The following is a 16,576-nucleotide window of genomic DNA, read 5'->3' on the forward strand; positions in this document are numbered from 1 at the left end:
TAAGTGAGACAGAGCCGCCACTAGTAGACAACTCTCAAAAAATCGTAGGAAGGTACTACAACTCTCCCGCTTTAGAATGAGGCCTTCAGTAACCAGGCATTAGGAAATTTGTTTCGAATCATCAGGCTATGTCACAATTATGAATCTCTTGAAAGAACTGAAAACTAACCAGGAAAAAGTTCCTTGTCCCTCCACCTTTATGTTCAGATGGCTCGTCAAACTTTTGACAGTCTGTTACGTGGGTTTCCAGTCCTACGCCTGAGACTACGCCATCCAAAACATCTTGCGTATGGTCATTACTGCACGAAATGCACTGCCCTGTATTGTGGGTTAACAGCAGTTAGGCGTACTTGTGTGGGTGTGCATTCAGATACATGACAAGGTAACAACGGGGACAAATTTCCGGGGTTGTGGTTGCAGCATAGTATCATCCAGGATCCCAAGTCAGGCTAAAAATATCAGTTAAGGCTACTTGACACGTTAATATTGACACAACGTGAATATTAAGCTAAATGCAACAACAGGATTGGGCAGACTGATACGAAATTGTGATTGTCTTTTGATTTGGAGCTCTCTTTTTACAGTTGCACGCCAGGCGATCTCAAGTGGTAGGTCTAGTGTGAAAAGGGATGACCTTTAACTGGTGAATGATTCATTAGGCTCTTCTTTGACCTATTCGCTGCATCCTCATTATTGAATCATTATAAGCCTGAGTACACGACCGAATGGGTCGAACAAAATTTTATCCAGACTTACATTCTTTGTCATCATATTTGTACGTTGTTCGTCCACAATAGGATTGAGTTGTCCTGATAATTCTAGGGCTCATCGAGAGATCCGGTCAGCCCAGAAAAAGCATGACCTCCACCCCTGAGCTACAATCAGCGATAACAGCCTATCAGGTGTGCATGAAAGCGCTAGAATATTGGTCCCGATCCTCGTTCGTTCGCTGTCGCACTTGTTCGCAAAGCTTTCGATTTTCGCTTCAGAAATCTCTTCCTTTCGATTGTTCAGCGAGTAAGTTTTGTAAAGAAAATAACGGGAAACAACACGTTGACATGCAAGTGAAAAGTTGCTTCGCGAAAGTGAACCAACTGCGATTTCCAAGTCCTCGGGACATTCGATAAAGTGAAACTCTGCTTCTCTGGGGGAAGATTGCACCACAGGGACGCAGTAAGTAATCGGGTCATGGCTATCCAAACGAACAAATAACGGATCAACCAGGATGCATAATCGAATTTTCTACCCAAGGAATGTAATGCGGAGTCGTCACATAACTGAGTATCTTGAAGCGTTCGTCGTGATGAGCGTAAACTATGCTAACAGTTCTCTACCTCAGGACTCACATTATCCGGTCGATATTACATGAATCGGTATCTTTCTTGTTTGTGGTCAAATGCTTGACTGATCCAAGTACCCATCCTTTCATAAGGCACGTGTGCTGCTGGGCCAGACAAGCTTAATAGGAGTGCATACACAATAAGGCACACAAACACATACCTACGAAAACCCTAGTACCACAAAACCGTTCAGCCACCGACGGTGTCTCCTGACGAACATCAATTAAAACTGACCCACAAGCACAATAGACTGCACCAACCACTCCGGTAAGTTCACATAGATAGTGCCTCAAAGAAATGCGAGCGTGAATGTGGTAGTGGCTGTACTGATGGTAATGGCGTTGGCGGCAGTCTTCTTTGATCCATGTAGTTCATTCGCCACTGGTTTTCTCTGTCGGCGATCAGACTGAGCCGGCAGGCAGCCCGTAAGCCCAACTATTTATTAGTCTACAAACGGTAGAAAGCTATCCTACAGACAAAGTGAATGTTTCATTTTCCCGGTGGAGACACATGCGTGGTGGGTTGACAACAACGCCACACATGAACGAAACAAAAGAGACTGTCCCCTCTTCCCTGTTCCTTAATATGTCAACGGTGTAAAGCAAGTGCAAACGGAAGTGCTGCAAATCAGCAATCCGAAGGGGTGATATTAAGTTCTTGCAAGTATGGCTTATTCGTGTTGTGTCGCATTCCGATACTGATACAGGGATTTCATTAAAATAGTCCATTTAACTCATTTCTCACTCGTCGGGACGTTGACCACATAAGTTACCTTCCTGATTTGTGAGAAGAAAATTCTAGGGAGTTGTACTGCTCATGCTTTGCCTGAAACGTAGCAGCATTTCCACTCTCTCATTCGGAGGAAATAGTCACTGTTCAGAAATGGCGCAGGGCTGTACAACTTGATGGGTGTGTAGTTTAGTTTAACTGAAATCGGGTTTAATAAAAACCAGTCTGACGTATACTGGTGCAACGAACCAAATAAGTAGTGGGGAACAGGACAAAAGCGACCAGTAATTATTTTAGGTATACACCTGTAGCCAGCGGCATCCAGATTTTCATCAATGATTCAAGAAATTCAATACTTAATGGAGAGTCGTTTGCTTGTGGTAAAAAATACGACTTTTATGAATTGTCGCACAAAAGCCATCCCAACTTTCAACTGAAAAGTAACTCCAAATATAGAATTTGTCTTCAAAACCACCCTTGAAGTCAATGGAGAACATCGTAAGCGAGCAGGGTGGCTGGGTTTTAGCTAGGTTCGCCAACCCACCTAGCAAATAAGTGTTCATCGCATCAGGCGAACAAAATTGCCTTCAAGTGAGAAGTAAGTCTGATTACGATTCATGTAATGAGCCCAAATGGAGTGAAATCAGTAACAGGCCATGCAGAGTTTTCAGTGACCTTGTGAGTAGCCTTAAAGATAGATTTAAACTCATAATATATATAATGCAAATGGATGCACATTTGGCGAGTCGCTTCACGCCGTGTCTCCAAATAATCAGTTGCTTACTTTGAGGCATTGAAACCACAACAGACTTGCGAAAAGTTTTGTTTTTCCCACAGATAGTGGAAAGATTGTTTTCTACCCCGTCATTTACATCTGATAGCGTGACTTCAAGCGTGATGCTGACGGATAGGAAAAATTGAGGTCCTGTTAAGTATATTACAAACCAAGGGTTCAGCGTGCTTGCTCAAGTGACAGTGAATATTTTTCGGTTCATAGGTACTCACCTGATCGCCAAAACATTCTCATAACTAAACTGCTGCGGACAGGAGATATGCCAGAGTCAACAACGTATTCTCAAAGCCACGTTGCATGAGATATTCTATGCAATGCACCGAGAGATCTGCTTTTATTGCTCTACGTTTTCAGTGAGAATCAAGTGTGTCGTTATGACTAATCGGGCGTAGCTTCGACCACTGTGGTATACTTCGCGTTCAAAATCACAGCAACTTAAAATGTTGGAGGACGTATCGGTTAAAGATAAGTGAACGTGTAAATAGCCGTAACATAGAGTTAGTATTAAATATTTTGTCCCAGTGAAAAACAATCAGTTTTATCTAACTAGGCAACATTCCTAGAAAATGGTGAATCCTGCAATGGTCTCCCTGATCCCACGTTAAATGAGGGTAGTGCGGCGGATGAATTATTGTTGGCCGTAGTAATATTAAGTTGATAGTCGCATCTTGTAATAAACTACAAATCACTAACTACCCTAATTTGAAGCATTTTCTCCGGTTGGAGGATGATTTACGTAGTATCTACAACACGAACTTCACAGAGCAACTGCCATTCATACTTTTATTGATAAAAAGTGTTTCTTTCGAGTGACTCTGTACAAACTGATCCAGGTAATGGATGACTGTTGAATGGTTGCCCTGGGGTCAGACTTTAGATTCTATCGTCGTTGAGAGTACTGTTTACTACGCATCATACCTGATGCTAACAGGAAAACTGAGTCCAAAAATGAGTGAATCTCATTGTGTTTTACTAACGTCAAACAGTGGCGTAGGCTGATTTGTCAAACGGACATCGTACACCCTTCTTTCTGGCAAGCAGTTCGATAGAAATCTTCAAAAACTTGGTTCTTTATGGTAGGTTTTAGAACGAGGAGTAATAACAAGCCTTGTTACAGATGGTCTGAGGCGTAAGGAATGTCCCATCTGGGGGTACAGGGCTTGATGGAGAACTGACAGCTACTTTTTCTGTCTCATCTTCACTCAGACCCAAAGATGTAGCAATAGAATGCGAGATGAAACGGTAAGGTAATCCTGTGCATCGGATACGCATTTGATTGACATGGCACGTCCAGACTAATTTCCAATTTTTGATTTTGTGTAATGCATTTTCCATGTGTTTGGATGTGTTGGGCGATCACTCCAGGCATCCGTTCTTCTTGATTTCCCCAAAAATCTTACATAAACGAAGGCAATAAGAGTAAAGAAATATAATATTGTCCAATTTATTCTACTGAGGTGTCTTTTTTGGCGAAATTACCTCCAGAGAGAACGTTAAGCGTCTCCCCGGGTTGCTCTTGACCAAAGACTGTTGATAGGACCTGCGAAAATCTTCTTCAATGTTTCATCTAATTCCCAGTTTCATAAACAGAGGACATGCTAAGTGTCTAGAATTTATCCGTATAACGCAAAAAAAGGCATTGGAAATGAAGCTGCACTTCGAAAAACCCCAGTGTTGCTGGGTGAAGGCAGAGCGCGCTGACATCCCACCTTCGCTCACCGGCAAAAATTGACCTGAAACCAGCAAATGCATTAGGAGCGATCATTCGCCGCAGATGATGCAGCTAAATATAACTAAACGTGATACAATTACTTATTAAGGAATTGCACGAAAGTGAGCAATTTCACGCTTGCTGAGAGCGCCTGTTGAAGAGTACTCAAAACCCAGAGGAGAGATAATATGAAATTCAGCCGAGATATTTATTTTTTAGTTGCTAACCAGTCGTTGTGATGAAAAAAAACAAGAATTATGCCATTTGTATTTCCAAGTTGGGGGTGTAATCGATCCGGAATTATCTTATCCACTCATTCAATATTTCATGGATAATGTAGTGCAGTAATCTAAACAGGAAGCCACTTGCAGAGCGTGATGTGGCTGAGACCGTATATATATAATATATATATATACTTGTATATATAATGATGTGCAGAAAGTGACAGAGAGAAAGAGAGGAAGACAGAGGAGACTCGATACATGTCAGTGGTCTTAAATCTAGAGGAATGAGTACTGGGTCAGCCTGAAATTCTAATCTCATATGACTCTCCTGATGAAAGTGGAAACACAGACCATTTGTTTGCGCAGATAACATTTTAAATATATGTAACTTTTTGTTATCCACAGCAACTGAAATGTCACATCATAGCATCTTATTCCAATACGTTGTGTTCTGACTTCAAAAAATTTCATAATATACTCGACCTGACACTTTTAAGACAACATTTTAAGTCTCTTTCACTGGGGTTACAAAAAGAAGATTGGCAGCAGTTAACCTTTGGCTGGGTGACTCAGTGATTTCAGATTTCTGTTCTTAATACGCATAAAAAAACTTGACGATGCCACATGTGCAGAAATCAGTTCGAGATTTCTTTTATACCTTATCGATATTTGGAAGTTTGGCCAATTTCCAATTCTCGCGGTTACTGTAAATGGTAAAAACGAAGCTGTTTTCAAGATGATGATCATTTTGTTGTCATAAACTCTGATATTCCTTCACTGACTCCAATCTTTTCAGTGGCCTTATAAATGCCCTACTCAAGATTTCGTTGCCAAATCTGACTAGCTAATATTTTACTAAGTATACCATTTCAATCTTCGTGAATATTGAAAGGTTCATATGCAGGAGTCTATGTACTTTCTTAGGGACACTGCTTTCGTTGCAGCTAACAAGCCTGAGTTTTAAGGTCAGTGTCACTCAAAGGCTTCCTTTGGCATTAAACGAATGAACGTTTTTTTAGACTCGTTTCGAATTATGTCTCACCAGTATTGTTTGCAAGGACGAAAATAGTCAATACGCTAATGATAGGTATGTTTCAGAACAATAGTGGTTTGCCCAAGTTCTTGTCTCAGAATGCTCTCGAAAGTCTTCCTCAAATCACTCGTAATAAATGGGACAGCTGTTGCAATGCGCCTTGGGTAACGGACTTTTCAAACAAGTGGCAGTGAAGTAAGTTTTTGAGCTGTAACGTTCCTAGTTGTTAGGGCGCGAAACCGGTGACCGCATGGATCGTGGTCAGAACCTAACCTTGGATTTTCGAATGCTCTTGGTTGGGCTTGGGTAATCTGGAAGTACCTCGACCTTTGTGCTAGCTTTTAGCTGCATCGCAGTCTTGCACCGAAAAGGTGCTGCAGATGGACAAATTGTTTATTTTTTTTTCTTGTAATTAATACGTTGAGATCAACCAAAGGTCATCACCATCCGGCCATCGACTTTATTCTGTTTAAAGCTCACTGTACGGGCGCTGTCTTCAAATAGCAATGGACTTATGTCTCCCTTGAATTCCGTTTTGCAAGCCAGCAAAGCTAGACATTTCCATATTTCACGGTCCTAAAATGTTGCTTGGTGAAACTGACAGCAATTCAGTCAGTGTGCGACAAGTATCGCACACTTGACAACGAACCGGATTCAGCTACTGCTTTACGTCGACGGACGTGTGCGTTCCCATCGAAGATCGAAATGTGACCGCCGGTTGGAATGAAGCGCCTAAACTCACTGACTGGCCTTAGGGATCATGCAACCACTGACTGAGGATCGCACTAGGATGTCTCACACCAATTTAAAGTACGCATGGTAAATTATTTTGCCTAACTCGATACAAAACTTTATATTTTGTTTTGTCACAAACTCTTCACCCTCTCTGGGTGTCGTCTAGCTAGGAAAGTAGTCTCACGACACAGGAAATGTTCAAGCAGGAAAATATGACTACCAAAAAGCAACCGTGACTCAAATATTTATTAACAGGTAGAAATAATTGCATATTTACAAGTTTCTTTATGACTTTTCGCAATATTACAAAGTCAGGGCTTGTGTTTCAAGACCGTACCTCCCTCTGGCATACAAAACGAACCACCTCAGCAAAGTAATTGCTTTAATTCCTTCGTCGCCTTGTTCTAAGAGCAAGAAATTCCTCGGTTCATGCTTATTTTTTACTTTCTAGAACCGACGGATGAAATGGAAGAAAGATCACAATATTGCCAAACTCAATGGCCCAGGTACTTTGGATCAGTTAGAGCTTTCAGAGCAAACAAGTTCGTTTGGATCGGGACACGAAAAGAAGAGTAGGAAAGAGGCCTCACTCTGCGATGACAGCGACGAAGATGTGATCAAGAAACGTCGCCTCAGCCCCGACAGCTTCTCGGCCAATGATGTGAATTCCGCAGTAGATAGATTAGGTTCCCGGAATACTGCTTTGGGCGGGTTTGGTCCAGACCAACTAGTTCATTCCGGGCGAGATCAGTGCACGACAAGATCTACACACAGGGAGGTTGATGAAGAACACGAAAGCGAAGATGAAGATCAATCATCTCTGATCGGCATTCCTGCACTTCAACCCGGGAATGAGATACGCGCCAAACAAACGTGGACCAATTCGAAACTCGATAAAGCCACATTCCATGCACAAATGATCCCTTACATAGACCAACAGCCCCAACAACAACCACACCCTCAGTCAAGAGGAAACGGAAGCGGGGGAACGGGAAACGCAAGCATGATGTTTCTACCGGGCTGTGATGAGACTTGGCATCACCAATAGGAGTTCGCAAGCTGAGGTTCCTAGAGTGTGAAAAGTATGCACGATTACCATATTTTCACGTTAAACGACAATAACCTCAAATTTCCGTGACCGTCTGCTGTTTTAAAAAAGTTGTGCATTTGCCGAAAAGTGTCAGCACGACTTGTGATACATATTGTTCCAACCACGGATCGTGTTAATCTACCCTTCCAGAGCTAAAACCTATCCATCATCATGGCTTTTTCAAAACAGTTCAAACGACCTATTTGTACATATTGTGACGGGCCAGAACCCGCAGTACAGGTTAGGGAAGGTACTTTGTTGATTTTTTTCCACGCTTTTACGAGAGCATCTCATGACATTCACTTTGAATCCCGATGCGCTGTACCAGCCTGTCCAGCATGTTTTTCTCTTTATGTAACTGGCACATGTCCCGTTCAACGGCACCGAATTTACCACAGTATACGACAAACTAAATTCTTTATCTAGTTAGTTTTTATCATGGTCGGTCCGAATAAGCATTTGTGACTCTAAACTTGGGAGATCATTGTTTGGCTACTGTGCCCCTTCACTCACCTTGGGTTTCGTTTCGCAGTAATCGACAAAAGCTGATTCTACGGGGCAACAATGTGTTTTACAAGTACGCTTCCAAGTACTAACTGGTACGATTCACACAAATTCTGAATTTCTTTGCCTGTCTATTAGACCTGAACGACCTCTACGAGCAAAGGTGGTTTAGTCGATTAGTTGATCTGATCAGCATGTATTCGCCTGGAGTTGTGTAATAGGATGTCCCAAAGCCACTGCAGAAAACCTCCCCCTGTGATTTGTCTAACAGAACAAATCGAGTCGCTAGACTTGGCTGCTGGTCAGGTGTGATTTCCTGCTTTTACTCATAAGTTTAACTCTTCTTTTCTCAAGGATGCTATGCACGGGAGTTGGTTTTGAAAGCTGCTGATCTGCGATCAGAACGCAAGTACACTTCCAATGAAAATGAAGGTTGAGACCGATATTTCTTTTTAGATGTTAACTTGCAATTATTTCAGGGATTTACGGGACAAACGGTATGATGTCACCCACTTTAAGACTCTTCGTAACTCTTGTCAAACGAATATGCAACAGCAGCTGCTATACCGAAGCATCAAATTGTCACGCCCTGGATGGAACAGACAAAGCTTTAAATCAAACCAAAAGTTGTTGATTTATTGGCTGTCTCTAAACCTCTGATTGGGTGTAGATGACATGCTTACCCGTATCTTTGTCCTGTCAACAGCAGCGTAACCACAGCTGGGCGTGTTGTCGTGCCTGAAGAAAATGGGGAAAGGCTAACCGACAGCCAGGAAGTGGCTGCTACTGTTCACATTCATAATCATTCCTATGGGTTGAAGAACAGAACAGCTCGCAGGAAGTTTAAACTTAATTGGATGGGCTACGTATCCACAGTTGGCCAGCACCACTGAATTTGACTGTATCGGTGTAGAACATGCACGAGTTGGCCTTCCTCCCGATTGTCCATCCACCTCTCCCCTCCATCACTACTTACGCAACCTCCTACCCTGACACCAGGGCACTTCTAGAGTGTATGTGCATGAGCGCTTGCGTGATTTACGCTCTACTTTTGGTCAGTAGGCTTGGCGTGTCCGACTGCACGACTCGGTTGGTAGGTTGGAAACTTCAAAAAGAGTCGGACATTTATCAAACGCAAAACCGACAACATTGTCCTATCGCAGCACACCCCCATGTGCGCTTCTGGGATTTGCTTTGCCCCATAGGCATGCGCGCACACGTTTAACTGACTCCATGTGTGTGATTGCATACAAAGAAAAGAATGATGACTTGTGGTTCCTCACTAACCTCATTCTTCCGCTTCCTTTCTCCTGTTCACCAACAAATATAGTGATCGAGAAATGGGAAAATTGTGAACGCACAGTGGTTGGTAGAATTCACACATGGGGCACGTGACCACGGGGTGAAATACTTTAGGGACAGAGGCGTTGTTCGAGGTTTGCAAACTGCAAGATTTGAGTGACCCCCATGATAAGCCAGAAGTGCCTGTGTGCGTAGCGAGTAGGTGAGTATCAAGCCTTTCGTTTAACCCATTGTGGCATCATGGGTGACAAAAATGGAGGGACAGGTTATAATTGAATTGGAACGGGTCCTAAAATGAAGGGGAGATAGGAATATGGGTACGAGATAAGGACAGAGCTAAATGTGGTTTACTTGTTGGCATATTTGATCCACAATTCGCATTTCTGTGAACACCAAGGGTTCACTTTTAGAGGATATCTGAGGGGTTGCATTTCAAATGGAAACCAAAAAGGTAAAAGATCATACCACGCTGTACCAAATGTATCAAGTGAAGAATACCACAAACGAGAGATGTAGTTGAGTCTTCCGTGGAAGACCAGTTGATATGCAAATGAGTGTGCTTGTCGAGATCTGTCCAAGTGGAATATAAAATTGGCAGAAAATTGGGGACTGCGCCTGCCTGATGAGCCCCAGGAAGGGCGAAGCCGGTCGTGGGCTGTAAAAGAGTCTTCAGCAACATTTTGAGTAGTTCCGCTCATGATAATCTCATTCCCTTCTGAACAGCTACCTGAAGAGACGAACTCAGTTTGGTTGCTTGTGAGGCACTGCGGTAGAGAACCTTCAAGGTTCAGCTTAAAGCGGTTTGCTCGAAGAGGCTATAAAATCAGCATGGAATCTGTGCTATGCATGTAGTATTCATGCTAAGAGTCCGACAGAAATAAGCTTATTTCAACGAATTATTCGGCTAACTGGTCAATTTTGCAATAAGTGGAGGCGCAATGTATGAATTTCTGAATACTGTTGAAGGTGGATCTGGATCAACGGAACATTTTGAGTGGTCCTTGTTAGGACCAAGTTTGCTCGCTCAAAAAATATCATTCTCAAGGTAATCGTATCCAAGAAGAGTATGGTTTTCTGGGACGGAACATTATCTAAACTGTATAGGTGAATACTAGTGAAAAAGAAAGAGGTCGGTTACGTGTGAGATTACGTGATGAATATAAAACTAGCAGTGGAGTTTTCCTCCCGGGTGTTGCTGTACTTACCTGTAGTGAACCCAATGACAGATGAATGGCGAGATACCTTGTGCACAGGAGCCACAGGGCAAAACATAAAGTGAACACATGCGTGAAGGTAGCACCCGCGGTGAGGCACATATGATAAGTAGGCATCAATCAATGGAAAAAAGAACCAATCAACCGTTTACTAATATTCATGGTCAGCATGAATGTTGGGAGCCTATGAAACAGCCAACTCATGCTTCTGATCGCACGATACCTGTGTGTTCAGCCTCACTGCGAGTGGCGTGTCCTATGACGTGCCATATAAGTCTGGTTCAGACAGTGCAGCACTCTAGATGTCATGAGGATTATGTCCATTTAGTCATAGTTGATGGTGTGAGCTAACTGTGTTGACAAATGTCAAACAAATCTTTTGGGTGTCATAAGACAGAAATGCCATCGAAGTGTGGTAAAACTTGACGACATTAACAAGTTTTCGTCAACGTTGGCACAAGTAAGAATTATTGGTCACCCTCCTTGTCCATTTCCGGGATCCCACGCAACACGAGATAGTGCGATGTCGGTTCAGGGCTGGTTGTATCCCGCGAGAGTCAAAATCGGTTCTTCTTATGACGGTTGGCTCTACAACCAGCATCTTCAGGATCAGCAAAGCCTGTGTGCTCATCACTTTAAAGAAGCAATAAGGGTATGTTTGTCCAACGAACTTAGGCGTTTTCGGCACCAAGAAAAGAAACGTTAGGGAAGATCTGCAAGAAAAGTGGACTATGACCAAACACTAGCTTATTTCGATCGCACTAGACAGCCTTCAGCTGTTAGCCCACCGGATATCCTTTCTGTGATAAGTGTTACCCAAAAGAGTGTTCTTTAAAATATATCTTTCCCTTTACTCTATATCCACTGCGAAAGCGTGAAGCACTGATCTCACCAAGAGAGCGAAATCTTGACCCTCTTCCCGTCTCCCATCATCCAAAAAATATAGTGTGCTTTAAAGTGTCATTTTAGTCAATTTCGAGGGTGTGTGGTCTTCTGAAGGAGTAGCGTAATGTTACATTACGATGGATTTAAATAATTAACATCGGAATTCGTTATTTATATACTGGTGGCTGAGAATTTTATGGCAAAAACCGCGAAAGCTCGCTTGCTGACAGAGTTCGCAGTTTCAAATGTCGTCCAAAGATCTTCGTTTCCTCGGTTACGCAATGTGAGCTTGGGCTCTTATTTTTGGAAATACACTGCCCTGTCTCACATACGAAACAATTGGGTTAACGGATAAATTAAGCGTAAAGCGATGCCCATTTCTTCTTATTCCGGGTCATATCAATTGACTCCCCCGGGACTAGAGTTATCTTCCAATAAATGTCAAAAGATTTTTGTTGTGATCAGTAGTACAGGAGTCTTTTGCATCCAGATGATCAGATGATGATTAGGCATGATGTTAACCACCCGCCTGAAGATCACTTTTGGCCACTGTAAACAGGCGCGGTTTTCTAGAAATATAACATAATGAGGCCGACGAGGCTGCCAAACACCAGACGAAGCCGAATGCATAAAATGACAAGGATATGCTAGGATCGCGGACTGTGAGCTGATTAGAATTCTGACACTCGCGTCGCAAAAGTGACATAAGAAAGTGTGGAACTGGGATCGTAAATATTTGTTCACATAATGGAAAAATAATTGCGCAAGGAAAGGCATGGAATGCCAAAAGGCAGTCAGTACAGACTACACATCACTGACTTCCTTGAGACGACCTAGACTAAGCTAAACTGTGGGGAATTGCATATGCATCAGTCGGCTGTTCAAGAGATATAATATTTGAATTAGTTGATCGAAATGCTATTATGGCCATTGGTCCTACGTCTTTCGGCGCGCTGTCTAAAAAACGAATCACTTACCGAGAGTCCAGTGACTGATGCCTACATTTAACAATTCATATGTACTGAACTATCATGTGGCCTAGGGTTATTCATCAATACTTGCCGTCGTCACCTAGATACCCCTTACAGGATCACATTACTTATAAAGTTATCAACAACAACATCTTTTCAATTTTAGAATACTGTCGGAGAGCACAATATTTAACCCGATTGTCAGATAATTTCTCCTCATAAATCCAACACATGTGGATGGAAAGAACATATAAGTGTAACTTGAACGCTACGCTTGGAATAAAACACGATGTTAGGATGAGAACTATTTGTGGTGCCTTTTTCACTGGTGGTTTAGCTGTTGGCAGTTGGCCATAATAGGGTCGAGTATTGTTTAGCCTGGAAAGCCCAGCCGGTGGACAAGTAATAAATCCGGAGACAGGAGAAGTAGTGATGAATTGGTTCAAATCACAGACCTTCCGGTTAGTAAATTCGCGCTCTAGCCAATGATATTTCGCGCTTTCGATTTTTTTTGAATTCAAATATTCACTTCAGTAATCTTCGCGCTGAAGAATTCCGAGTCCGAAGGTTGCAGTTCATACCTTTTTGCTTGATGCTGATGCATATGTAGGCTTCGTTGGAGTCGAAACTGTTATCAATACAAGTAATTGCTCATTCCTCGTTTTTCGGTGTGATCGCTCTAAATTTCTTTAATGGGGAGGAACCGCTTCTGGTTATTTTGGTCGTAGCAACCGTCCGGTGGGGGTGAATTGAGAACAATATTGCACTCGACTGTTGTGCGTTAACTTCATCGGATTGGCAGGGAAACTGGATAATGACCTAGCCATATGCTAATTTAATGGAGATGGGTTAAAAGCGTAATTCTGGACTTGAAACTACTGAGATAAATTTTATCGATAGCAAGCACCGTGAATTATAGGCGTGTTGAGCGGAAGTACGCGATGGTCTCTGACCAGCGGCTACAATTACTTGAAGCGGAATCCCTACCTGACGTAAAGTGCCCCAATGTACGTATTCGCTGGTATCCGTGGGCCTGTGTTATAACCAGTAAAGTTGGTGTAACGACCAGTGATATATCCATTATTTGGGTCCCCGGGCAACCCAGTGCCCTTCTTTTTTAATGCCTGTGTAACCGATAATCTTCCAACAGGCTACCGGTTTGCACCGCCCCTCCAGCAATTTACTTTGGGAGCCTCTTAAATATATACATATATATCGCAGTTTTGACGTTTGGTAATTCCACCCTACTTATGGAAGCACTCTCTCCCCATGGCCACTCTTCTCAGGAATGTTAGTGCTGTTTTTATATGGACGTAACTCCATTCTTGGGATGGCTGGAAAATCTTCGGCGGTCCATGGTCGGTTTTGTACTTCTTAGGGCTCAGCGGGTAGGCGCAGTTCAGGAGTTTTCGTCAACCTTCTGTTCTACTTGAACCAAAAATACCCGAGGAAGCGTCACATTCAGTTGCGGCAGACCGTCATAAAACGCGAGATTCAAATAAATTAAATCTCCTGTCAAAACCGAACTAATGTGCAAATGATAGTACTTGTCGAAAGCTGTTAAATTTGGGTTCAAGTTGAAAACGTGGTTGGCTGAAACTCGGAGACTCGCCTACCTGTTGGGCATCAAGAAGGGGGAATCCGGTCTTGGACTGTCGAAGCATTTTCAACAACCATGTGAGTAGTTTGGTTCAAGAAATTACAGTCCATACCTCAAATATCTTACCAAATGAAGCATGAGGCTCCCTGGTGCGGCACATCCAGTTAGGGCGGACTACTGTGAAACGAGGATTTATCCAGATTCAGCTGAGTTTACAACCAAAACCAACTTTTTACGTAAAGGGGAGTACTAGTTGGTTACCTTTTTTTGTTTTTGCCAAACCTGAAACTTTAAGTTAGTCTTAACGGTTCCGCTAGTGTTGGAAGCCAATAATGTTAATTATTCTGATAAGCGCTTTTCTGGTCGATGAAGTTTTCTGGGACTTTCCATACACAGACCGACAGTCTGAATGCTTTGTTAGATCGGGCCAAGTGAACTCTATAGGGGCTTTCATGGAACTTGCCTGCACGAAAAAACAGTACTTTGTCCTATACAGGGGCATGCTAGCCACTACTCTGGTTCGAGTAAATTCAAAAAACGAGAGCACCTAGAAATCTCATGCCCATCTCACGAAACAAATAAGTACAGAGTACTAATTATTCTTCTAAATTTAACTTTGTTTGCCATCCCATACTCAGGCACTGCTGACAAGCTGTTTCAACTTCACGATCCAAAAACACGATATATCCACAACTTCCAAGTTTGTACTCACATAAATGAGGTGTGAGTTCAGGAATTGATAGCGGATAAAGGCAAACGCGATGGGTGCAAGGGCTAATGCTCCATGGCATAAACACTGCGGCTCAGAAACACTGGTATCTGCCCTGGGCAATGCCTAGAAGTTTTATTTTGTGATTTCCTTCGTTTGGTGCGGTTCTTCGGTGTAATTAATTCCCGTGATTTTTCCCCTTAACCTGCTGATGGCAAGGAATTCATAGATATTTCAAAAAAACTGAATATCTATCTTAGTCTACTAGTGACACGCCACAAATTTTTGGTACAAGAGGGATTTGACTGTTCACAGTAACGCCTTTGTTTCCGCTTGTTAACTAAAGTCTTAAATCCAGATTTCATACTGTACTTTGCAAGTTCTAGAATGGTTGAATTGGTTCCAACGACCAAATTGCGCGTGGGAAAATGCACATATTGTGAGCGAAAAAACAGTTCAGCGGCAGGAAATAAACACAAGACATCATTAATGGCACGTTTGCAAACACGCGTAACGTCACTCCTATGTCCTCATACATCGCACATATTTGCTGCATATTCCTAATGAACCAAGAGTTAAAAAACCTCAAAATCAGTAATCAAACGCATACGTACCCTCTATAGTGCGTTAAACCTAGATACCATTCACAGATCCGGGAATCAAGAGAACTTTTTGGATACGCATTTCTGCATTTTGGTTATTTTTCCCTCATTTTATTGTTTATGAGATAATGATGAATTGAAATGTGACGAACAAAGTGTAAAACCCTGTGTGAAGCCCCCAGGATTCTCAAACTAGGACTTGAAATATACTCGATATGTAGCCTCATTAACCATATGCCTCCCACAGTTACAGTCTGAGATTTGCTCTCCTGATTAAGTACACGATTATCCAAACCTCTGTCAGGAGTCGTCATAAAAGAAGCGCAATAGGCGTTTGTTGAATTTCTTCAAAATATCCTTCATCTTATCTCAGTGTTTCTGGCCAACACACACACACACTCCATAGCTTTCGACGTTCCACCTCGGACCGGGGGAAAACCGAGCCGCGTAAACCATTCGGTTTGCTGTCCAGGTGATTTATGCCACCTAACGGTAGAACATGGTAGAACTGTACTACTGTTACCATAGTACAACCATACTGCACTGCCGGCACGCGTCTCTGGCTCTGCTAATGCGTGCTTGCTTTACACACAGTAAAACAGGCCCATAAACAATACCCAGAGAGAGGATGACATGCCGCGAAAGAAGTTGTTTTACTCTGGGACAAGCAGGAGAGAAATATGGTATTCTTCTTTGCCCAAAAAGGAGGCGCTCACAATTTTGCTGGCAGACTAGCACATGAGAGCAAGTAACACAACTGAGAGGACTTGTGCGTGTGTGGAGGGGTGAAATTGGCCCCCCTCTCCGGAGTGCAAACAATGAACACATTGAAAAAAGCAACATGATATGATAAGCAACGGATCATTGTTTTGGCTCTTCACTTCGATCGAAATCAGAGTTTTCACCAACTGATCAAATGTTGCAATGGACCAAAAACAATCCTGGCTCTTCAGTCGAAATCAGAGTTTTCACCAACTGATCAAATGTTTCAATGGACCAAAAACAATCCTAAATTATTTCACGATTATGATGTGATGATGATTCACTGAGACCGCATTGATTACTGTTACTTATCAACCTTGTGTTCTGATAGTGTACAAGTTTCATTATATATATATATATATATATATATAT

At 42.5% G+C, this 16,576-nt stretch overlaps 2 protein-coding genes across 2 annotated transcripts in view; both read left to right on the forward strand.

The window, feature by feature from the left end:
• The window catches only part of T265_10107 (hypothetical protein), a gene marked incomplete at both ends in the record, with an annotated part of 38,628 nt that extends 30,728 nt beyond the window's left edge, over positions 1-7,900 (forward strand). The window contains one exon of the mRNA XM_009176379.1: positions 7,017-7,900. Coding sequence (XP_009174643.1) covers positions 7,017-7,613 — 597 coding nt within the window. The remainder of the gene's footprint in view (positions 1-7,016) is intronic.
• A 481-nt stretch (positions 7,901-8,381) lies between these two features.
• T265_10108 (hypothetical protein) overlaps positions 8,382-16,576 on the forward strand; it is a gene marked incomplete at both ends in the record, with an annotated part of 28,038 nt that continues 19,843 nt past the window's right edge. Inside the window, one exon of the mRNA XM_009176380.1 lies at positions 8,382-8,465. Coding sequence (XP_009174644.1) covers positions 8,382-8,465 — 84 coding nt within the window. The remainder of the gene's footprint in view (positions 8,466-16,576) is intronic.

Source organism: Opisthorchis viverrini (genome assembly GCF_000715545.1).
Source record: "Opisthorchis viverrini unplaced genomic scaffold opera_v5_333, whole genome shotgun sequence".
In the NCBI taxonomy this organism is placed as follows: domain Eukaryota; kingdom Metazoa; phylum Platyhelminthes; class Trematoda; order Opisthorchiida; family Opisthorchiidae; genus Opisthorchis; species Opisthorchis viverrini.